At 57.5% G+C, this 22923-nt stretch overlaps 1 protein-coding gene across 5 annotated transcripts in view; it reads left to right on the top strand.

The window, feature by feature from the left end:
* Positions 1-21865, top strand: part of OLFM1 (olfactomedin 1) — a 39478-nt gene extending 17613 nt beyond the window's left edge. For 4 of the 5 annotated variants that reach the window (XM_081587446.1, XM_081587443.1, XM_081587445.1 and 1 more), the window contains 4 exons: positions 1591-1746; positions 5531-5750; positions 12905-13011; positions 20171-21865. In XM_081587446.1, coding sequence (XP_081443572.1) covers positions 1591-1746; positions 5531-5750; positions 12905-13011; positions 20171-20845 — 1158 coding nt within the window. In that variant the 3' untranslated portion in view covers positions 20846-21865. Of the gene's footprint in view, positions 1-1590; positions 1747-5017; positions 5349-5530; positions 5751-12904; positions 13012-20170 lie in introns of those variants that run through there. The other variant, XM_081587447.1, reaches the window with a different exon arrangement.
* Positions 21866-22923: the final 1058 nt, after the last annotated feature.

Below are 22923 nucleotides of genomic sequence, written 5' to 3'. Positions count from 1 at the left end.
CTTCAGGAATCCCCCCAGGAGAGGGAGGGGGAGCAGGGGTCTTGACTGCAGCTGCCGTTTTTGCTCCTTCCTCCCGCTATGGCTGTGCCTTAGGGGCTGGACCCTGTGTGCTGGTAACAGGTGTGAATGAGGCCCTTCCACCTCCCTCCTGGTGGTTGAGACAGGGATGTGGGTGGCTGCTGTGCAGGCCTGGTGCCAACAAGGTGATGGTGTTTCCAGGTGGTGTGTGGCCACTTCTGGCTTGGCACATCAAGGAAGCCACCCTGGAGGAGGTGGCATTTAGGCTGGGCCTGGAAGGATAAATGAAATACAAATTTTCTCAGAAGTCCACAGTTACTCAAAGAGACAGAATAAACTGTTGTGGGGGGATGGGGTAATAGAACAAATATATTTCAGTTTCCCCTGAAGCATCTAAAGAGAAAGGGTCAGAGGGCGTCATAGTCATCTACATGCTGTATATTATAAACCTGAAATTTTAAACCGAATTCGTGTGTATTACTCTCAAGTAACAAACCATAGAACCAGGTGGTTTTCAGCACCAAACTGAGCAGCATCAGTTTTTCCTACTGAGAAGCCTCTTGGTCTTTTACTGTATTTGGTGGGGGCACTGCATTATCATCTCTTCTTTTAATGACTAGGCAAAGCTGAGCCTCACGCCCAGAACGATTCTGTTCCAAAAAGGGAGGGTTCCTGCAAATTCAGCAAAATATATATATATATCAGAAATGAAGATTTGCGATTATGGAGTTATCTTCCCGCTAGTGATTGGATTCAATTCTGAGAAAATGACCCAGATGGGATCTGTGCACTTCTTTCCTCCTCCTCGCCACCCTGAACGCATGGGCACAGAAGGGCAAGCCAGTTTCCTGAAAATACAATGTACTGGCAGGTAGCTGCACTAAAACTGTTTTTCTTTTAAGCTCTCTGGAACCCTGTTGAATATTAAAGTTTCATCTTGAGGCTAGACTCAATTCAGATCTGCCTGTAAAGATGTAGAACAGCGATTCTTCATTTGCTGGGTGATTGATTCCTGACTCTATGTTCTGAATGTGCGCGTTTGCAGAGTAGTCATCCACCTGTGACACCATGGGGTGTGATGGATGGTGTGTGAGATGCGGAAGTAGGGAGCCCGTCCCCTGCTCCCTGAGCACTGCGCTTGTGCCCTCAGCCGTCTCAGCGAGACACCAGTGAGGTTTAGGGGGAGAGATCTGTACCTGGAGGTAGAGGAGCCCAGCCATGCTGTTCATGTTTGTTGGCATTTGTGCCTGATGGATTTCATCCCACAGAACAGAAGCAATCGCCTGTCCCCCGCAAAAGAAAAGCTACCCAAAGCCATATGCCTGGAGCTTTGACCGTGCACCCTGGTTTTAAGAATGTGTCCTGGAAGATGGCAGAGGAAATGTTGACCAGACTGTTTGCTCTGTTCAGGGGTTCTTGCTCGTAACGACCCCTGACACTGGTGACAAACTAGTTAAGGCGTGCACAGCCCGCCTCTGGCTCCCGGCGCTGTCGTGTGTTAGGAGGCAAATGTGATCTCCGGGCACCTGCCGCAAGCACCTTCCCTGAAGCTGTGCGTTGCCTCTTTGACAGGTGCAGAACATGTCTCAGTCCATCGAGGTCCTGGACCGGCGGACCCAGAGGGACCTGCAGTATGTGGAGAAGATGGAGAACCAGATGAAAGGGCTGGAGTCCAAGTTCAGGCAGGTGGAGGAGAGCCACAGGCAGCACCTGGCCAGGCAGTTCAAGGTACGTGTGTGCGGCCCTGCTCCCTCCCCCCTCCCCGTCCTCCTCCCTCCTCCCCCTCCTCTCCTCCCTCCCCTCCTCCTCTTCCTCCCTCCCCTCCCCTCCCTCCCCCTCCCCTCCCCTCCTTCCCCCTCCCCTCCCCTCCCTCCCCCTCCCCTCCCCTCCCTCCCCCTCCCCTCCCCTCCCTCCCTCCTTCCCCCCTCCCCTCCCTCCCCCCTCCCCGTCCTCCTCCCTCCTTCCCCCCTCCCCTCCCTCCCCCCTCCCCGTCCTCCTCCCTCCTCCCCCTCCTCCCCTCCCTCCTCCCCCCTCCTCCCTCCTCCCCCCTCCCCCCTCCCCCCTCCCCGTCCTCCTCCCTCCTCCCCCTCCTCCCCTCCCTCCCCTCCTCCTCTTCCTCCCTCCCCTCCCCTCCCTCCCCCTCCCCTCCCTCCTCCCCCCTCCTCCCTCCTCCCCCCCTCCCCTCCCTCCCCCCTCCCCGTCCTCCTCCCTCCTCCCCCTCCTCCCCTCCCTCCCCTCCTCCTCTTCCTCCCTCCCCTCCCCTCCCTCCCCCTCCCCTCCCTCCTCCCCCCCTCCCCCTCCTCCCCTCCCTCCCCCTCCTCCTCCCTCCTCCCCCTCCTCCTCCCTCCTCCCCCTCCTCCCCTCCCTCCCCCTCCTCCTCCCTCCCTCCCCCTCCCCTCCTCCTCCCTCCCTCCCCCTCCTCCCCTCCCTCCCCTCCTCCTCCCTCCCCCTCCTCCTCCCTCCCCCTCCTCCTCCCTCCCCCTCCTCCCCTTCCTCCCTCCGCCTCCTCCCCTTCCTCCCCTCCTCTCCTCCCTCTTCCATCCCCTCCTCCTCCCCTTTTCTCCCCTCCCCCTTCTCCCCTCTCCCTTTCCGCCCCCTCCCTCTTTCCCCCTTTCCTTCCTCCCCCCTATTTCTCCCCTCCCCTCCCCTCCTCCCTCTTCCATCCCCTCCCCTCCCCCTTTCCTCCCCCCTCTCCTCCCCCTCCCCCTTTCCTCCCCTCCCCCTTCCTCTTCCCCCCTTCCTTCCTCCCCTCCCCCATTTCTCCCCTCCCCCCTTTCCTCCCCCTTCCTCCTCCCCTCCCTCCCCTCCTCCTCCCTCCCCTCCTCCTCCTCCCTCCCCCCTCCTCCCCTTACTCCCTCCCCCTCCTCCCCTTCCTCCCCTCCTCCTCCTCCCTCCCCTCCCTCCCCTCCTCTCTCCCCTCCCTCCCCTCCTCTCCTCCCTCTTCCACCCCCTCCTCCTCCCCTTTTCTCCCCTCCCCCCTTCTCCCCTCCCCCTTTCCTCCCCCTCCCTCTTTCCCCCTTTCCCTCCTCCCCCCTATTTCTCCCCTCCTCCCCTCCCCTCCCCTCCTCCCTCTTCCATCCCCTCCCCTCCCCCTCTCCTCCCCTCCCCCTCTCCTCCCCCTCCCCTTCCTCTTCCCCCTTTCCTTCCTCCCCTCCCCCATTTCTCCCCTCCCCCCTTTCCTCCCCTCTCTCCTCTCCCCTCCCCCATCTCTCCCCTCCCCCTATTTCTCCCCTCCCTCCCTCCCCTCCTCCTACTCCTCCTCCCTCTTCCACCCCCTCCCCCTCCCCAACTTCTCCCCTCCCCCTATTTCTCCCCTCCCCTTCCCCCTTTCCCCCTCCCCCTTCTCTCCCCTCCCCTTCTCTCCCCTCCCCCTTCTCTCCCCTCCCCCTTCTCTCCCCTCCCCCTTCTCTCCCGTCCCCTTCTCTCCCCTCCCCCTTCTCTCCCCTCCCCCTTCTCTCCCCTCCCCCTATTTCTCCCCTCCCTCCCCTCCTCCTACTCCTCCTCCCTCTTCCACCCCCTCCCCCTCCCCAACTTCTCCCCTCCCCCTATTTCTCCCCTCCCCTTCCCCCTTTCCCCCTCCCCCTTCTCTCCCCTCCCCCTTCTTTCCCCTCCCCCTTCCCCCCCTCCCCTCCTCTGAGACTGTGATTCCCCCTCCTGCTCCCACTCTCCCTCCAGAAGAGCAATTTGAAGCCAGGGAGGAGCCCAGCAAGGATTGCTCTTTTTCTTGCCAATGGCAGCCTTCCTTGGAAGTAGAGAAGCCACTTACCCTTGCCCTGGTTTGGCAGAAATTCACCTTGAAAGGGGCAGAGCTGAGGTGCGGTTTTCACACCTATTAGCTTCTGAGGCCAGGACCCCAGGCCCCAGCTTCTCCAGCCAAGTCGCAGATTAGCTGGGATGGGACGTGACTCGTCCTCCCAGACCCACAGCTGCTGCAGGTGAATCACATTAGCCAAGGATTAGCTTAATTGATTAGAGCCATTTCTGAGCAGGGATTGCTCAGGGCAGTTCTTCACATCTGACCTAATTTAGCGGCAACAAGGCATGCTGTAGATTTGCAGGGAAGGCAGAGAGACACCAGCATCTTTCTCACCTCCCGGTTAGTCTTTCTTTTCTCCACATAACTCCACTGTTAAAGCCAGACTTGGTTTGACCTAAAATTATATATACATATGTACAAATATGTATATATACACCTAGAGTTTACTCAGCTTCAAAATCATTAAATTGACAAGTGATATGCACCTTAATTAAGGCATACATGCATGTTAATTGGAAACCAAGCCCAGATGTAAATGAACGGGTAAAATTACACAGCCGGGCTGGACTGCAAACTGCTGATGCTCTGGGTCTTCCGGCCTTTTTATGCTAATGTTTTCCTTTGATGCTCTGCCTGCATGCAACAAGAACTAATTCGCTTGTAAAAGCCACACATTATATAGACGAAATGGCAAGCTAATGAAGTTATAAATCTATATGCTAAATAGAATAATAGCAGCTTGATCCTGTTGAGGAGAAATGAGCTGATTTCTCTTGCTGGACTCAGGTGGACCTGTCCTTGCTTCTGACATGTCACCATGAATTATCTCAGAAAGAGATTTTGACCAGCCTGACCCAAAAGAGCTTGTGTCTCTCCTCATAAGGCCAGCACTCTCTTCCCAGGGGTAGACTCAGATTCCTGTAGGCATATCTTCAGCATCCATGGGCTAGCTCCTCTTTGCAAGCATGCTCTCCTAGTTCCCAGATCTTGAATCCTATGGCTCTGGGGGGGAAGTCAGGCTACCCTTGCTTCTGACCACACTTTAATTGCCTTGAGCGCTTGCAGCAGCAATTGCTGTGAGGGTACCTAAATGACTGTGAAAGCAGTTTGTCTGGACTGACTCTAGCCTTGAAGTGTGGGTTTTTTTTAAGTGACGGTGAAAATATTTGTCTGTTAATGGCTCTCTGTTTCAGGCAGGCTAGTAAGCTAGTCCTTCAACAGTTTTCATTTTCTTGCTTGCAGGGCTAACTTAAGAGAGTTTTTTCAATGCTGCAGACTGAAGAAGCAGTCCACTCCCATGTAACCATGACAGAGGCCAGAGCGCTTTTTCGCACCCTGCATTTTTACTATTATTTCCCGTTACTTAGCACCATGCCCCTAAGGAACCTGAACACAACCAGGATCTCTTTTGCATGTGACTGTAGATGCATTTCATGAATAGTTTGAACCCTTGTCAATGCATTTTTTGAAAAAACAAAAACAAACAAAAAAAGAGATACTTTGTGTATGTGACTTAAAGCATGTAACCTTAAGATGTTGCATTCTAAACTGACAATAAAGACCTTTCCCAAATATGTTGGTGTTCTGAAGACTGTTTAATATACTCTTCTAACTCCTGTGGACCAGAATAAATCAATCTATAAAGAAAGCGGGAGTGTGGACATTTTCCCTCACCTAGGGAGAAGCCAGGCCAAGGCAGGGTGTTAGAAGTTTTTGCACGCATCGCACTGAACCCAGCTTATTTTAACCTTGCAGGCGATAAAAGCGAAAATGGATGAACTTAGGCCTTTGATACCTGTGTTGGAGGAGTACAAGGCCGATGCCAAATTGGTATTGCAGTTTAAGGAGGAGGTCCAGAATCTGACGGCAGTGCTTAACGAGCTGCAAGAGGAAATTGGCGCCTATGACTACGATGAACTCCAGAGCAGAGTGTCCAATCTTGAAGAAAGGCTCCGTGCATGCATGCAAAAACTAGGTAGGCCCAGAACCCTGCGGGCGGGGCACTGCACCGCCCACCTCCCGCTGGCTCACTCAGGCTCAGGGAGCGGTGCTGAACTGGACAGCGCCCGCCTGGCTTCCCGAGCGATGGCTGGATTAGGGCTCCTGGGTAGGGTAGCCTGGACAGGTAGCTGACGAGTGTAGGCCGCACCTGTCCTAGGGCCTTGTCCAATCCGTGCAGAGGCCAGCTCACAGACCCCACTGAGTTGCACATCTGGAAAACTGATGTTAGATGTTACATACCATCTGAAGAGTGTGTGTGTGTGCACGCGTTCCTGTGCGCTTGTGTCCCTGTGTGTTGGGTGGCTTTTTAAGACACGAGTTTCATAGAGCTGGAAGCACATCTCATCCGCTCCAGCTTTCAGGAGAGGGCTGACACAGCTCCCTAAGAAACTGAACCATGCAGAAAATTCCATCACGTCAAGGCAGAAGGCTCGCCATTCATAACAAGAAGGGAGCCCCTCTAGCACCTGGAGGGGTGGGGCTGGGAGCCGGCGGCCCCTGGGCTCCTCCTGAGTCTCATCTGTGGTGGATTCCCATCACCTTATCAACCTTCTGGTTAATTTAGCAAATCTTAACATGTCCACGTCGGAGTCCACGTTGAAATAGCACATTTTAAATCCCAATTCCATTTTTAGGTTTCCTTAGGAAAGATCGGCTGGCCCTTCTCACTCACTGTTTTCTTAGGCAGAGGTTGTTCCTTTTCTTATTGTTTACTTTTTAGAGTAATTTGGGGTAATCCTGCTTTATGCACAGGTTTCCTTAGGTTTTATCTGGTGTTCTCACTTGATTCTCTTTTTATCCCCCACCCTCCGCACACTACAGATGCCTTATTTTAAACTTAAAACATCCCAAAAGAACAAGTACTTAAAAAAAAATCCCAGTGCCATTAGGTGGGAGACAGAGTGTTCAAAAGGCAAGGAGACCCAGTCAGCCAACCTTTTGTTTGAACAGGTCCCCACGTATAGGTTATTTTTAACGCTGTTCTAGGTGCCCTAGTAAAGTCCCCCAGGCCCAGCGAGGGTGGCGAGCGATGTTGGAGCCTTAGAAGGAATCTGTTGTGATGTGTACACTTGTCTGCATCACGTGAGGGATTCTGTGCTGTGGTTTTTCACCTGTGCTGCCTGGTGCCCAAGTCCTGGTGTGTCCGGGGCTGGGTGACCTGGGACAGTTTCAGGATTGGTCTGGGCTGGATGGTCTCCACCCGCCCTTCCCATTTCAGCATCCAGGAGTCAGCAGGAATGTTTGAAATGTTACTGGGTGTCGGGCTTATCAATGGTTATGGGCTGCATGATGACTACTGACGGACACTGTCTTTGATTTCTACCTGCAGAGACGCTATGCTCCCATCCCTCTCTCCAGACCCTCCAAACGCTCCCCCGGAGGGCTCTTTCTCATTATTCGTTTCCGCACAGCACTGTTTTTATTCCCTGGTAGACAGACCGCGTAGACCAGTGAGAAACCAAGATTAAACCTCCACATTTTCCGATTAACGGATCAAGCAGCGAGGTGGAAATTCAGAGAGAGAAGTTAGAGCTGATGAGACGCTAGGAGCCTTTCCAGGAGAAGGCTGCCCGGCCCAGGCAAGCAGCCTCCCCTCCACACTCGGCCTATTTTTAGAAGCTCGGTGAATTCATTTTCAGGCTAGAGATCTTGGGGCTCTCACGTGGCCGCCCTCGGGCCGCTGAAATGGCCCTCTTGGGAGTGAGGAGGGGACGAAGAGGTCCCCGGGGCCCTGCACTCCACTGCTGAGTGCAGCCGCTTCTGTGCTGAATTCCTTCTTCAGAAAGACCTTGACCCTGAGATGGGCTTGGTGGCGGTGGGAGTGGGGGTGGGGACCTGCCTTTAACCAGCACTTGGTAGGTGATTCAGGAGGGCGGCAAACCGAGGACCCCGCCTGGTGGTGTCCTAAGGTAGTAAGGGCCACTCGGTAGCCGTGTGGCTCAGCCAGGGCACTGGCCACTTCCGGTTTCAACCTCCTCTTCATCTGTAAAATGAAAGCAGAGGAGACCCTGTGCCCTGGGGTCACCGTATGAGTTCACATCGCGGACTGTGCACCGTGCCCAGCACGGAGGCGGTGGTGGTAGCGCACACAGGCAGGTGAGGAGGTGGTAAGTGACAGATGTGGTTGGCAGGTGGACAGATGATAGACAGGGAGGCAGGTGGATGGACAGACCCCAGGTCATAGATGTAGCTGCTGCTTCTCCCACATGCTAGGTTTTCATTCAAGCTTGGCAACTTAAACCCCAACTAATACCCTGTGGCTACTTCATTTAGTCTTTACTTTAGGTACAGATAGGTACAAGTAGGTACCATCTTAGCAGGCTGTTTTCCTTGCTGGGAGGCAGCCAATGAGCATAGCACAAGGAAGCCAGCTGCCCACATGATGCCCTCCTGAGCGGGCAGGACTCCTGGAGACACAGAGTCTCAGGGGCCAGCCGTTCTTCCCTGGCTGCCTGCCCACCCCGCACCCCACCACCTCACCCTTTGGTCCCGGGTCTCATTCTGCCTGCAGGCCCCTTGCTCTAGTGAAGAGCATCTCAGTGACCCTCCTGCTGTGAGACTGCGGACAAGGGTCTCCCTACATTTTCCCCGAAGTCCTCTTAATTAGGTCTCTCCTTTTCACATCGACGTTGCTGACAATTCTGAGCCCAGAAGGTGCACAGGGGAGAAAAAAAAAAGGGCTGCTGGCGCCCTTGGCTTTCTCTTTCCATGTTTCAATCCTTCTCTCGGTGGGATTGCGTGTTTTTCCTCCTGATGGCCCAGCCAGAACTTGAATCTGAAACTCGGACTTCGGGAACTGGACCCTGGGCTCAGTGTCTCTCAGGAGTCCTCTGGTTCCCAGGCAGGGGAGGCAGGACTGCCCGGCAGCCCCGCCCCCGAGCTTTCACCGCCTGCCGCGCCGACGGCCTGCAGTCAGACGCCGCAAACCAGCTGCGGCCAAAGACGTGAGATCCAGCCGCCCATACTCACCCACGTGTCCCGATAGCGCCAGAGTTCTCCTGTCTGTAAGATGAGAGTGCGCGTGTGTGCACTCAGTCGTGTCCAACTGATTGTGACTCCATGACCCCCTGGACTGCAGCCCGCAGGCTCCTCTGTCCATGGGGTTCTCCAGGCGAGAACGCTGGAGTGGGTTGCCATGCCCTCCTCCAGGGGATCTTCCCCACCCAGGGGTCAAACCCGTGTCTCTTACGTCTCCTGCATTGGCAGGGGAACTCTTTACCACTAACGCCACCTGGGCAGCCCAAAATAAGAGAGCAACTAGCTAAGTTTAGGGCTTCCCCCAGTCAGACCACCCGTGCTGGGCCTCCAGTGCTCAAGGTCTCTGTCAGAAAGGTCAAGGAGACAGAGAGAGGGGCCCTCACCTCCTCCCCAGGGGCCTGGACGGAGCCAGGGACAGTGTATAAATGAGTACACGTGGATTCACATTCGGCTTTGAGAGAGGAGTTCAGGGTGTCTCCGTCTGCAGGGGACTGACTAGAATGGCGAGGATGGAGGGAACCTAAGTTCCAGCGCTTCTCACGGCAGTGACCTCAGCGGGGTCCATGCAGGTCGGTGTCCGCCCCCCACTGGGTTCCTTCCGGGGGGTGCTCAGGATTGCCCGTGGAGACGGGGCTCCCAGCGCCCTGTCCCTGCCGGGTGCAGAGGGGAGATGGGCGGCCCCTCGGGGCTCCTGTGCAGGGAGGCGGCCCCGCCCAGGTGGCCCGTCCGCAGGGATCTGTCTGTCTGAGCGCCCAGCGTGGCCAGCTCTTCCAGTTCCACTCTTCCCGGTCTGGATGGGACAAAAGCTGGGACCAGGGGAGACGGACCCGATGGGCGGTCTAGGGACCGGTCCACCTGTCGTGCAGCCATCAGCCCCTCAGTCTGGCATCTGGCCGGATTCCTGGGTGGTCATGGCGCCCTGGGCCTGCTCAGGCTCCCCTCGGAGACCGCACGCTTGTTCAGAAGTGACCTCCTTCTAGGAAGAGCAGGTGTCCGAGGGTTTCAGCAGAGGGGCTGCTGTGGCCAGGCCCCCAGAGACCATCCTGGGCTCTCAGGGGCCCCAGCTGGGGGTGCTGTGCCCCCTGCACCAGCCTCCTCTGAGATATGCCTGCTGCCCCTGCCTGGCTTCCCAAGCCTGCCCCCCTTCCCCTCCCTGCCCCCCCGCCCGAAGCCCGAAGCCCGAGCGTTCCTGACAGGTGAGGGACACTTCCGTGAACTGAATGTGCCAAGACTCGGCCTCGCGGCTCTGCCGTGGGCCTTTTTTAGATCCTGTCAGTTCCTCAGGTCTTGGCAGAACCAGTCTGGCCGGAGAACCAAAAATAACTCCATGACTCAAGCAGGGCGGGCAGCCTGCGGCCCCGGAGGAGAGCAGAGCCAGCCTGTAGCCAGGCACTGGGCAAGCGGGCCCCCCGGCCGACCGGTGACTGCAAGGCTCCCTCCGAGGGGCCGGGGGAGACCTCGGCCCAGGGCAGGGCGGGGCTGGCGCTGCCGCGGACGCCCCCACGGCCGGCTCCCCCTCTCCGTAGCCACGGGGCACCGGACCCAGCGGGACCATGCAGGGCAGCCCCCGGCCTGGGCTTGGCCACCGTCTCAGGGTGAACCTGTGGCCGCAGCCTTCCCTGGCACGTAACTCATGACGGGCATCCTTCTAGGAGCTCACACTGGTTACTGTGCTCATCCCACGCCCGCCTCTGAGGTGGGTGTCCTCCTGACAGATAAGAAGGGCGCACTCAGAAGTGGCCCACCTTTACCCACCCCCCAACCCCGTCCCTCTGCCAGGTCACGTGGCAAAGCAGGGGGTGGGGGGGTGCTCTAGCATGTGCAGAGTTATCCCTCTCAGTTCCTGAGAGGCAATTCATTCATTCATTGATTCATTCATTCATTTTGGACAGCTCCAGGCTGAGCCTTGTGGGGGACGGGCATCCCGGGGTGTCCTGTCGGGCCGGTGAGACCCAGACGCCCAGGTCTATGCCCAGGGGTGTGCGGGCCCCACCTGGCTTGGGACACAGGATGGGTATGGTCCAGAAGGAGGCGGGCCCTGCAGCGGCATCAGTGTAGGTAACCACAGAAGAAGGTGCGGGGTGGGTCTGGCTCTCCCACTGGGGGGATCGGCCCAGGCACAGTCGTGGGGGCGCAGAGAACTGGGCCAGCGGCCGAGCTGTGCTGGGAGCCCACCCGCTGTCCTTGCCCTCTGAATGTGTTGTAGAGGATGGCTGTGCATCCCCTTTGGGGGAGTCCGTCCCCTTTGGGGGAGTCTGTCCCCTTGGGGGAGCGCATCCCAGGCCGGGTGTGGCCGGTGAAGGTGGGGCAGAGCGTTGGTGAGACGGACATCTCGCTGGGCGGTGTGCTGTGATGAGTGCCAGGGGGCGTCCCACCCGAGGCAGAACCGTGACGCCCTGGGGTCGGTCGTGATGCCTTGAGACTTCTCCTTCCAGGGGCCAACGGGACCACTGTCCCGGCTCAGCAGTGGGGAGGACTCCAGACCTTCAGGGCTCTCGGGGAAGAGCACACTCTCTCTCGAGACTTCCAAGGACCCAGTTACTTTCTCCTCGCTTCTGGGTGCTATAGACACGGGCTAACCTGGATGTAACGTCCATCTGTCCTCCGAAGATGGGGTGTGGACAGGGCTGGGCCGACTTGCTCTCTGCAGTGACCCCGGCCTGTCTGCAGACTCGCCTTCCTGCCTCGCCAGTGAGGGCCAGGGCCCTGAGGGGACAGTGTTTAAAAAGGAAAATTCGGAATTCCTCCTGAAAGGGGAACAGGCAAAATAGATCCTGGGAAGGGATGGACAAGTAAAAATAGTTGAGTTCCTTTCTCAAATCTGGGCCATAGGCAGCAGCCTGGGGAGCGGGGCCGTGTGACTTGACGGAATTTGGGGGTAAAGCCGCGTTTCTTCTGCTTGCAGTCGGCCCCTGATCCCTGCCCACAGCCTCTGCAATGCCCGGATGCAAGCTGTCAGGGCAACACAGAGACGGACAGGAGTGCTGGCGGGGGGCGAGGGCCATCTCTCCAGTCTTGTTCAGTGATGCTTATGGATGTACTCACCCCACTTTACGTTTGGGGAGAGCGTGGGAGGCACCCTAGACACCGCAGCGGTGGGCATGGGCCTCTCCCTGGGGCCAGCTCCCGAGGCTGGGCCCACCTCGCCTGGTGGGACAACCCCCGGCTAAACCACAGTCCCCTGGGTTAAGTCACAGGCGATCTTCTGAAGACATGCAGCTGTTCTCTGAACTTGGCAGACCAACCTGCGCCTCTGCTAATACGGTGGCAGTGTAGCAGAATGGGCAGAGCCGGAGACACACTCGGGCCAGGTCTGGAGGAAAGGGAGGCTATTGCAGATGGGGACGACCCCACGGGCAGCGCCTGCCGCTGCCTACATCCAGGGGCCACTGGGCTTCTGTGGCTCAGGAACCTTCTGTCCTTGTGAGGCCGGCTGAGTTCACGTTTTCCTGAAGACTTCAGGGCCATGTGTGCAGGTTGGCGTCCCGGTGGCAGGAGGGGGATTTCTGCTGGACGCCTGGGAGTGCAGGCTTTCAGCTCAGCCCTGCCTGAGTGGCAGTGTGGCCCCGAGGACGTCCCAGCCGGCCGGTCAGCCTCCAGCCTCCGTCTGTGTGGGGGGAGGGCGCCGAGGGCACACCCAGGGCACCGTCACCCCCACGCGTCATGCTCGTCCTTGCCTTCACACTCCAGCCCCCTGGCCCCTGGGCGCCTCCTCCAGGCAGTAGGGAGCCCGGGAAAGCTCACGGGCCCTCCAATGGGAAGGAGCAGCCTTCTCCCAGTCTGGTTCTGGCTGTCCGGCACCTTCCATTTGGCACCCGGGCTTGGGTAGACTTTCTCCAACAGCCTTAGGAGGTCCGGCTGCTGCTGCCCCCGCTCCCTGGAGAAGACAGCGCCTGAGCAAGGCCGACCCCCCCCCAGATACGTAGTTCTGGCATCCCACCCCCGCCCAAGGCCTGGGGGGCTGCGCCTCCCTCTCCCCACCCGCCCTGGCCTCAGTTGCTCTCTGCCTTAGGGAGGGGATGGCCTCTCTGCCCTTTGGGGGGGTGTCCTGGGAAGAGCAGGGAGGTGCACCCGGTCGCAGCCGAGGGAGGGGCGGTGTGGGGGTCGGGCCGAGGCACTCACCCTCCTGCACTGGGCCCTCTCTTCCAGCGTGTGGCAAGCTGACCGGCATAAGTGACCCTGTGACCATCAAGACCTCCGGCTCCAGGTTTGGTTCCTGGATGACCGACCCCTTGGCCCCAGAAGGTGATAACAGGGTAAGTGTCTCCTCCGTCGGGCCTGGGTCTGGGAGGGTCTGTGGGGTCTGTGAATGAGCGAAGTTTGGTGCCCCTTGGTAAGGGGGCAGGGGTTCCGGGGGCCTTGGGAAGTGGCCCGGGTCCCTTGCTGAGGTCCCTGTGCTAACCCCGAGTCAAAAACTGCAAGGCGGGTCCTATGTGAGGATGACCGTGGCAGTGACGGCGTGGGGCAGGGAGGCCTGCGACCCCCTCCCCAGGTGCGGCTCTGCCCCTGGGAGCCGAGGGGGGCTCTCTGCGCTGAAATCTCCCACACTCTCAGCCCTGCCCCCACTCTCGAGAAGAGAGTGGTCAGGCCTTGTTTTAATGACTTCTCATTTGTGTTTCATTTGCCATTCCTTTCATGGCTGATGGAAACTCATGTTCTCTTTTGATTTAGGAAAAAAGCCATGCTCTTTTTTTTCTAGACTCTTCCCCCTGGGTAAAAACCTCATAAAAGGAAAGAGGCGAGCAAGCACCACATCCGTCTTGATGGGGATGCGGGGGGCGCGGGGTGGGGGGGAGCCGAGGTCTGTGGTTGGAGTCCCTTCGGGGTGTGGGGAGCAGAGGGCTGGCTGGGAGGGTGGCGCCGGCCGGCTCAGCCCGGATGGCGACCCTGACCGCACCCTGTGGGAGCCTTACACGGAAGGGAGCTTCGGCACGCCCAGGGCTCTGGTTCTCGGAGCAGGGGAGGCGCTGTGGCTTCCCTGTCCTTTGGTGGCCCACTAGCCTGACCGCTGACACCCAGAGTGAACCGTCCAACAGCCCGGGGCCTCTCTTATCCAGCTCCTTGCCTAAAGGACGTTTAGAAAATAGGCACTTACTTTAAAAAAACTCAAGTCTTTGCCGGCAGACTGAGAAAGGAGGTTAGAAATGTGAGTTCCTCTGAGCCTGGTCTGGAGGATTCTTAAAGGGAAGGAATCTTGAGACTCCTTCAGATGCTGTACCTCCCCGGCCCCGCCTCCTTTAGAGGCTGTACATCCCCGGCCCCGCCCCCTTTAGACGCTGTACCTCCCCGGCCCCGCCCCCTTCAGAGGCTGTACCTCCCCGGCCCCGCCCCTTCAGAGGCTGTACCTCCCCGGCCCCGCCCCTTCAGAGGCTGTACCTCCCGGCCCCGCCCCCTTCAGCGGCTGTACCTCCCAGGCCCCGCCCCCTTCAGAGGCTGTACCTCCCCGGCCCCGCCCCCTTCGGCGGCTGTACCTCCCAGGCCCCGCCCCCTTCAGCGGCTGTACCTCCCAGGCCCCGCCCCCTTCAGCGGCTGTACCTCCCAGGCCCCGCCCCCTTCAGCGGCTGTACCTCCCAGGCCCCGCCCGCTTCAGCGGCTGTACCTCCCCGGCCCCGCCCACTTAAGCGGCTGTACCTCCCGGCCCCGCCCACTTCAGCGGCTGTACCTCCCCGGCTCCGCCCCCTTTAGAGACTGTACCTCCCCGGCCGCGCCCCCTTTAGAGGGCGTGATGGCTTCTGTTTCAGTCCGGATTCTGGGATTCTGCACGGTGCCTCTGGCACAGTCCTCTCCTTCTAGGGGAGACGCCTGAGGGACCATTTCCCGCTGCCTAGCGGCCTGCGCATCTTCTTTATGCAACAATCTCTACCTTCCCCACCCACTCCCCAGAAGCCCTTTCCCACACCGCATCCCTGGGGGCAAAGGCGCGGGGCTCTGGGGGGCAGGGCCGGCTACAGTCTGCAAACCTGGGAAATACCGGGGTTGAGATTCTGGGGGTGATGTTCGTTTTCATTTTCAGAGTCGTGAGAGGGAGCTGGTGCTTGGACGTTTTCTAACAGCTTAATTGGCCAATGAATTACCAGTTAATTACCAGTGAACGATTTAATTGGCCGCATGTTACCCTATTCTTCAATTTCATCTTCCCCTCCTCCACCTCCCCGAAAATGCCACTTTGGTTCTGAGTTTGGTTAGGAGGGTGCTCTTGCCACAGATGTGGGTGAAAATATCAGTAATGCCGACGTGAAAACAAGCTGACGGTGGCAGACCCCGAAAGCAGGTCCTGTGTGCCAGGGGCTGGCAGAGCACGTCGTGTGTACATGTTGGAATATGAGAGGAAGCATTGGTTTCCCGGACGCAGCGACAACTGTGCCCAGCCTTCAGCTGAGCTCCATGCCTGGCCTCGCCGAGTGCCACAGCTGCCCTCCAGCCGGAGATCATTTGTCTCCCCTTTGCTGATGGGAAAACCAGGGCCAGAAGCCTCACATGAGTTGCCCAAGGTCTCAGGAAAGGCTGGTTAGTGGCTTTATTAACCATTTATTAACCTCTGAGGTTCAGGCTGTCTCCCAGCTTACCCTTCCCCCCCACTGCCCTCTCCCCACCTCCTGCTGGGTCACACACACCCTGTGATCCAGCAGACTTGTTGGCATCCGCGAGCCAGAACCAATGACCTTGGTGCTGCAGAGGACGAACCCCAGTCTGAAGGATTCCACCCCAGCCGACACCACGGATGTGCCTCTTGTCCCCAGGTCAACGTCAGCTTTATTTTCGTGGTGGTGTTCAGTCGCTCCATCGTGTCCGGCTCTCTCGACCCCGTGGACTACAACACGCCAGGCTCCTCTGTCCTCCACTATCTCCCGGCATTTGTTCAAATTCATGTCCATTGGGTCGGTGATGCCATCCAACCGTCTCACCCTCTGTCGTCTCCTTCTCCTCCTGCCTTCAATCTTTCCCAGCAATCAAGGTCTTTTCCCATGAGTCGGCTCTTTTTGTAGTGAGCGCTTGTCAAATTATCTTTTCTCAGGTACCAAATATCTGGGCTCATAGAAGCCCCCTTATCGTGAAGACATCAGTTCCCAAAGCCATCGCTGTGGTGAGGGAGGCTTTTGGAAATTAGATATCTCTTTTCTGCTTGATGAGTTTGATTACTCTCCAGGAAGGGGGGCTCTGGTGATGGATGGAGGGCAAGCGGGAAGGTGGGAGGGCGGCCTTTGTAGAAGCCGACTCCTTGAGGAGGGGACCAGCTTGCTGGCAGGGAACCCTGGGGGCCCCTCCGTAATTCTGGGCAGTTGGCAGCCCTGCCTCAAGCCGTAAGCTCAGCACAGCCGCCAGCTCACAGCGACACGTCCCCAGGTCTGGCCATTGATCTGGAGGGCACTGTTGTGTTGTGTTTTGATCTTTTCCTTCTCTGTCTGATTTTGATCACACACACATACACACATGCAAACACACACACAGGAGACCAATAACTCACTCCAAAAAAATAAATCTATGTCAACTTCAGTGCAGGAGGCCACAGGGATGAGATAAGAGGGATTGTGGCTAACAGTGGGGGTGGGGAATTGCCTTGGGACCCCTGTCCGGGAGCCCTCGAGGGTACTTTCCTGTCCCCCTGCCTTTGTGCTGGGCTGTTAAAACCAGGTTAGCTCATTTACTAAGCGCCAGTTGGGTGCTGGGCTCTGGTGGTCCTCCACCCAGCCCAGAAGCAGCCTTTTTCTCAGCAGTGACCGGCCCACATACTTCTTTTTATTTTTTCAGCTATGGTCACAGCCAGTAAGTTTCATGACCTTTTATTTTTTTGTGGTTCTAAATGTAAAGAAAAATGCAAACAGGTTAGTATCCTCCTATAAACTTTTCATGTGATCTCTTGCCGTCCATCTGAATACTACCTTTATACATTTTAGGAATATATTTAATTTATCAACTAGTCAATTTATTAATCATGATCAGTGAAACTGAAAGAAAATACACATCATTCTTGATCTCAAAATACTTAAAATTAAGATATGGAAACAAAACAATTACTTGAAAAGTTAATGTTATAGAAATAATTCAAAACAGTTTAAAATGCCAAAAGATATTGTGCTTATCATTAATTACCAAAACAATTATACACCAACCAGTCTGATGGGAATTAAGTATCAAAACTAAAAAAGTTGTTGTTGTTCAGTCACTAAGTCATGTCCTACTCTTTGTGACCCCATGGACTACAGCATGCCAGGCTTCCCTGTCCTTCACTATCTCCTGGAGTCTGCTCAAATTCATGTCCATTGAGTCGGTGATGGCATCCAACCATCTCGTCCTCTGTCACCGGCTTCTCCTCCTGCCTTCAATCTTTCCCAGCATCGGAGTCTTTTCCAATGAGTCAGCTCTTCGCATCAGGTGGCTAAAGGATTGGAGCTTCTCTTTCAGCATCAGTCCTTCCAATGAATATTCCGTGTTGATTTCCTTTAGGATTGACTGGTTTGATCTCCTTGCGGTCCAAGGGACTCTAGAGTCTTCTCTAGCACTACAGTTCAAAAGCATCAATTCTTCAGCTCTCAGCTTTCTTTATGGCTGAACTCTCACATCCATACATAACTATTGGCAAAACCATAGCTTTGATTAGACGGACCTTCCTAGGCAGAGTGATGTCTCTGCTTTTTAATGTGCTGTCTAGGTTGGTCATAGCTTTCCTTCCGAGGAGCAAGTGTCTCTGAAGTGGGCTGGTCGCCACCTCCGCTCTAGGCGTGGTATCTCGCTCTAGATGTGGTGTTTACCGGGGAAGAAGCTGCGGGTTGCTTTGTTTTCTCTTTTCTGGTGAGAAGACCCTCGTGGATGGGGGAGGGGGCACGCTGGCCTCAGACCTACGGGGGGCCTCCTCTCCCCCGTCGCCCGGGACCTTCCTTCTGTCGGCAGTGCTGCCCTGAGTGCTCCTTGCCTGGGGCTGTCCTGGCTTCTCACCCCCGTGTGCCCTCTGCTCTTCCCTCCTCAGCCCGGGCCCCACCGTCCTTCCCGCAGGACCATGAGCACGGGGAGCTGCCACCTGCGTCGAGCCTGGCCCTGAGGTCACCAGTGCTCTCAGCCCCCAGGGCCGCCCGAGCCGTCCTGCCAGGCGGCGGTGGTTCACCCTGGGGGCGGGAGCCTGGGAGGAAGTGGCCCAGCGAAGGCGAAGGCGGGCAGCGGGGGTGGTGGACTGACCTTTGACCCCGGGTGAGACCCTCCCCTCTGGGCCTCTCCAAACTGCGCATTTGGAAGGTGTGGTCTCGGGGACCCTGCCGAATGTTAGAGTCACCTGGAGGCTGTAAGCAGCCCGTGCCCAGCTCCACCTGCAGGTCTGTGTGGTTGTTCCGGGTGTGAAAGCTCCCAGGGGCCCAGCCAGGTGGAGGGCACTGGTTCCAGGCCTCAGCGGTTCTGGGCCGCATCCCGGAGGGGCCGGGCTGGGCGGGGACGCGGGGCGGGCGGAGAAGGACAAGGCATCTGAGGTGAGACCGGAGTGAACGCAGAGGACTGGGGGGGCGCCTGCTGCCCTCAGGGCCTTTGGGGCTGTGATGAGCTTCTCTTTATGCAGAGGGGCTCGCAGTGCCTTCAGCCCTCCAGGCCGAGAGCTGGTTGGCAAACGTCTAGCACCTCCCTAATTTGCACCACCTAATTTGCCCTCCCACCCTCAACTGCGTTTGCCAAGTGCTGTGCCCTGTGTCCAACGTGCCAACTGATCGAAGGAAAGGGCATTTTCAGTCAGTTCAGTTGCTCAGTCGTGTCTGACTCTCTGCGACCCCATGAATCGCAGCACGCCAGGCCTCCCTGTCCAACACCAACTCCCGAAGTTTACTCAAACTCATGCCCATTGAGTCAGTGATGCCATCCAACCATCTCATCCTCTGTCGTCCCCGTCTCCTCCTGCCCTCAATCCTTCCCAGCATCAGGGTCTTTTCCAATGAGTCAGCTCTTCGCATGAGGTGGCCAAAGTATTGGACTTTCAGCTTCAGCATCAGTCCTTCCAATGAACACCCAGGACTGATCTCCTTTAGGATGGACGGGTTGGATCTCCTTGCAGTCCAAGGGACTCTCAAGAGTCTTCTCCAACACCACAGTTCAAAAGCATCAATTCTTCTGCGCTCAGCTTTATTTATAGTTTAAAAATCCTTAAAAATTGGATGCTGACTTCACCCAGCTCTGCCCACAGCACTGAGGGCAGCTCTGACAGAGGCCGGGGACAATGAGCAGCCTCAGATGAGACCCAGTTCTTTGTTTATTTGAATCTTGTTAAAACAGAAAGCACATCTGCCTCTGAGCACTGAATGGGTGTCTCAGGAACAAGGGTGCGTTTTGTTGTTGTTGCTGTTTTTAATTTTTAACGCATGTGTAAAACCACGTCTGAGAGCTCCCACATCCTTAATCTCTCCCGCAGCCAGAGGAGCCCTTGACGGATAAAGCAGCTGTCTTATTGCCAGACAGATGTACCGGGAATGGCATTAGCCTGGCAGACTTTCCTCTGACTAACTGCATTGCTTTCTAATTTGCTCCCAGATTGGTTGAAAATGACTAAAGCGTTTTGTATAAAGTCTAGACAGTTTTCGAGTCAACTGGCATTTAAGCAATCATGGGAGAGCTCTTCCTCTGTAACCCCTGACTTGGGCCTCGTCGGGTTTGCTGTCGCGATTGGTTTGCGCTCTCAGAGCCCAGGGAAGCCCAGATTCCTCAGGGAAAGGCACTTGCCCGGGACTGGGCATGATTATATGGGCAGCATCCCTTCTGCCAAATTAATGACATCCCCCCGCGGGGCCGGTGAGTCAGTCTGGCCCGCTGTGAGGGCCGGCACGGAGGGAGAGGCCTGACGCATGTGCCCCCAGGGTGCCCAGCGTCGCCCTTCCTGGCGACCTTGATAGTGGTCAGCCTCACCAACTGGCCGGTGCTGTGGGCACGCGTCCTCATGCAAGCCCGGGCGGCCATGCCCTCGGCCCAGCGTCCTGTGGAGGGCGGTGTCCCACGCTGACGGAGGCCAACCTTCCCAGATGAGAGGAGACAGCTGCCGTGCGCCCTCGCCCGGGAGAGCGGGAGAGGCAGGTGGCCCGCTGACCCACAGCCCAGGGGCACCCAGACGGACACTCTCAGGGGCCTGTAGTGGGTTCTGCCACCACCCACTTGGCAGGAAGAGCAGAGGGTGCCTGCCGGCCATGCCCAGAGCCACTGTGGGTCCCACGTCCATGCACAGTGTCCTTTCTCCAGACTGGATGCTTCCTTCCTGATGGGGAGGTGGCCCCTGGGAAAGGACCCCATGGGTTTGGAGAAGGGACGTGACCTTGTTTAGTCTGCTCACTCCAGGTCCTTCCAACTCGCACCCAGGGCTCCGAGTCACCAGACCCCCAGTCTAGGAGGGGGTGCCTTCCTGGGGTGGGGGGTCCCCCTCCTTCACCGCCACTGACAGGTCCACTGTCCCCGCAGGTCTGGTACATGGACGGCTACCACAACAACCGCTTTGTCCGCGAGTACAAATCCATGCTGGAGTTCATGACCACGGACAATTTCACGTCCCACCGCCTCCCGCACCCCTGGTCCGGCACGGGGCAGGTGGTCTACAACGGCTCCATCTACTTCAACAAGTTCCAGAGTCACATCGTCATCCGGTTCGACCTGAAGACGGAGACCATCCTCAAGACGCGCAGCCTGGACTACGCGGGCTACAACAACATGTACCACTACGCCTGGGGCGGCCACTCGGACATCGACCTCATGGTGGACGAGAACGGGCTGTGGGCCGTCTACGCCACCAACCAGAACGCCGGCAACATCGTCATCAGCAAGCTGGACCCGGTGTCCCTGCAGGTGCTGCAGACCTGGAACACCAGCTACCCCAAGCGCAGCGCCGGCGAGGCCTTCATCATCTGCGGGACGCTCTACGTCACCAACGGCTACTCGGGAGGCACCAAGGTGCACTACGCCTACCAGACCAACGCCTCCACATACGAGTACATCGACATCCCCTTCCAGAACAAGTACTCGCACATCTCCATGCTGGACTACAACCCCAAGGACCGCGCCCTGTACGCCTGGAACAACGGCCACCAGATCCTCTACAACGTCACCCTCTTCCATGTCATCCGGTCTGACGAGCTGTAGTCCCCCCGGCCCTGGAGGGCCGAGGCTCCGCGTCCTCACCTGCCTGGAAACTCCTGTGGAACAGCTGCCAAGTTAACGTGGGTGAGACGAACAAGGCTCGTTTTGAAAACTCATCAGCAACGTGGACTCCGGCGTCTCGGGCGGGGGCGACGGGGGGGCGTTGCCCCCTCGTTTCTGAAGCTCCAGCCAGAGGGCGCCCGACGTGGGAAGAAGCCCCCGTATTGACGGCTGAGCTACAGCCCCAGGGCTCCCTGGTTCCCCTGCCCTGGTCCCCCTTTCTGGTCAATATACTCAAGACATAAGGCAATGACTGTTGGCCAGCTCTCACCGAGAACAACCCACTGTTAGGATCGCATGGACTTGTCCGTAGATCGTGGTCAGCTCGATGGACGTGAGTGTCGTGTCTCATTGAAGCGCCCCCACCCCCGCCCCGGGCTGCGCTCGGCGACGGAGGGGCGACGTAGGCTAGTGTAGCTGCATCTCATCACCACCGCCGTCCTCACCCGTGTGTTGTGTCCTAGAGGAACTGTTGTGAGACTCCGTAGCCCGTGGACCCATGTCTAGTCCCCCGGAGCGGCGGCCGGCGTGCGTGCGGACAGGCGCAGGCCACGGCGTCCGGACCCTCGTACCCCGTAGCCCCATCGTGCAGTGTCCATCTGTTGTTCCCTTGAGGTGGTGACGTATCTCTTTAGTTGATGCCATGAATGTTGTAAATGCAATGCCGTAGTTTGGATTAATAAGTGGATGGTTTTTTGTTTCTCAAAAGAAAAAAATAAAAAAACACACATCAGTGTTCGCCCTAGTAGAGATGATCAAGGTTGATAATCATTAAAGGAAATACCCTCTTCTTGTTAAATTATCTTAGTGTAACCACGGAGAAGGGCTCCTCTCGGGAAACTCTGGTTTCCAAAGGGAAAGAAATGCTCCTGTGGGCAGCAGTGTGCGGAAAGTACATTTTTTAAGTAAAAAAGAGGGAAACTTTGTACTATCCGATTAAGGAACAATAAAAATATTAGGAGATGTTTGCGCTTCATTTGTCATTTCGGCAGGTTTTGAAAATGACGAAGGCTTCTGGATCCTTGAGGCCGTGTTCCAGTACGAGTGTGCCTCGCGGGGGAGGAGGTCAGGGCGTGGTCAGGACACAAGTCCCACGGGGTCCCTAGGCATCCGGCCCGCAAAGGTCGGAACTCGAGAATTGCCCTGGAGGTCCCTACCCCTCGAGTGAGTCTCAGTCCAAGGACAGCCCCACTGGGAGTCCACCCACTCCATCCAGACAGGCTCCTCCAAGCCGCCACTAGAAGGAGCTTGGGCCAGGCACCCACTTCCGGCATGGGGGGGGCATCTGCAAAGACCCTGCTGAGAATTAGGCGAAGGTGAAGCCAGGCCCTCTCCAGCCAGTTGGCTCACAAGGAGGACGGGGGGTCCAGGAGATGAGCGGCCAGCCCCACCTGGGCTCCCTGAGACAGAGACCCTCACGCGTCGAGGGAGCCCAGGCCACGTGGCCGGGCCTGTAGCTGTCAAGTCGGGCCCCGTTTCTGAGGGGACCCTGAGGTCTGCACAGGGCAGGGCCGTTCTGCAGTGCCCTGGGGATTCACGTGGCCGGAGGAGGCACGTGCTGCGTGCGTGCGTGCCAAGCCGCTTCAGTCGTGTCTGACTCTGCGACCCCGTGGACTATAGCTCCTCCATCCCTGGGATGCTCCAGGCAAGAACCCTGGAGGGGGTTGCCATGTCTTCCTCCAGGGGATCTTCCCGATCCAGGGATCGAACCCTGGTCTCTTACTTCTCCTGCACTGGCAGTCGGGTTCTTGACCACTAGCGCAGCCTGAGAAGGCCAGAGAAGACACAGGTCAAAGTAACTCCCCTCTCACAAGACAGAGTTCGGGGCCAGCCTCAGCACTCGAGGTCAAGGCAGGGGGTGGCCTTCCATCCCCGCCCCCACCCTCTGCTCTGCTTGAGGCAGCTGGCCTCCTTGGCAGGGTGGACGGCAGGCCAGGGATGTGGGCCTGGGGAGGAGCCAGTGCCCGCCTCGAGCTGGGTCCAGCTGGCACCGCACCCGAACCAGAGAGGGGAGGAGCTGA

The sequence above is a fragment of the Giraffa tippelskirchi genome, chromosome 4, assembly GCF_054371585.1.
Source record: "Giraffa tippelskirchi isolate mGirTip1 chromosome 4, T2T-mGirTip1v1.2.pri, whole genome shotgun sequence".
NCBI classification, from domain to species: domain Eukaryota; kingdom Metazoa; phylum Chordata; class Mammalia; order Artiodactyla; family Giraffidae; genus Giraffa; species Giraffa tippelskirchi.
The sequence above is the reverse complement of the archived record's forward strand: the minus strand, read 5'-3'. Positions and strand labels throughout refer to the sequence as shown.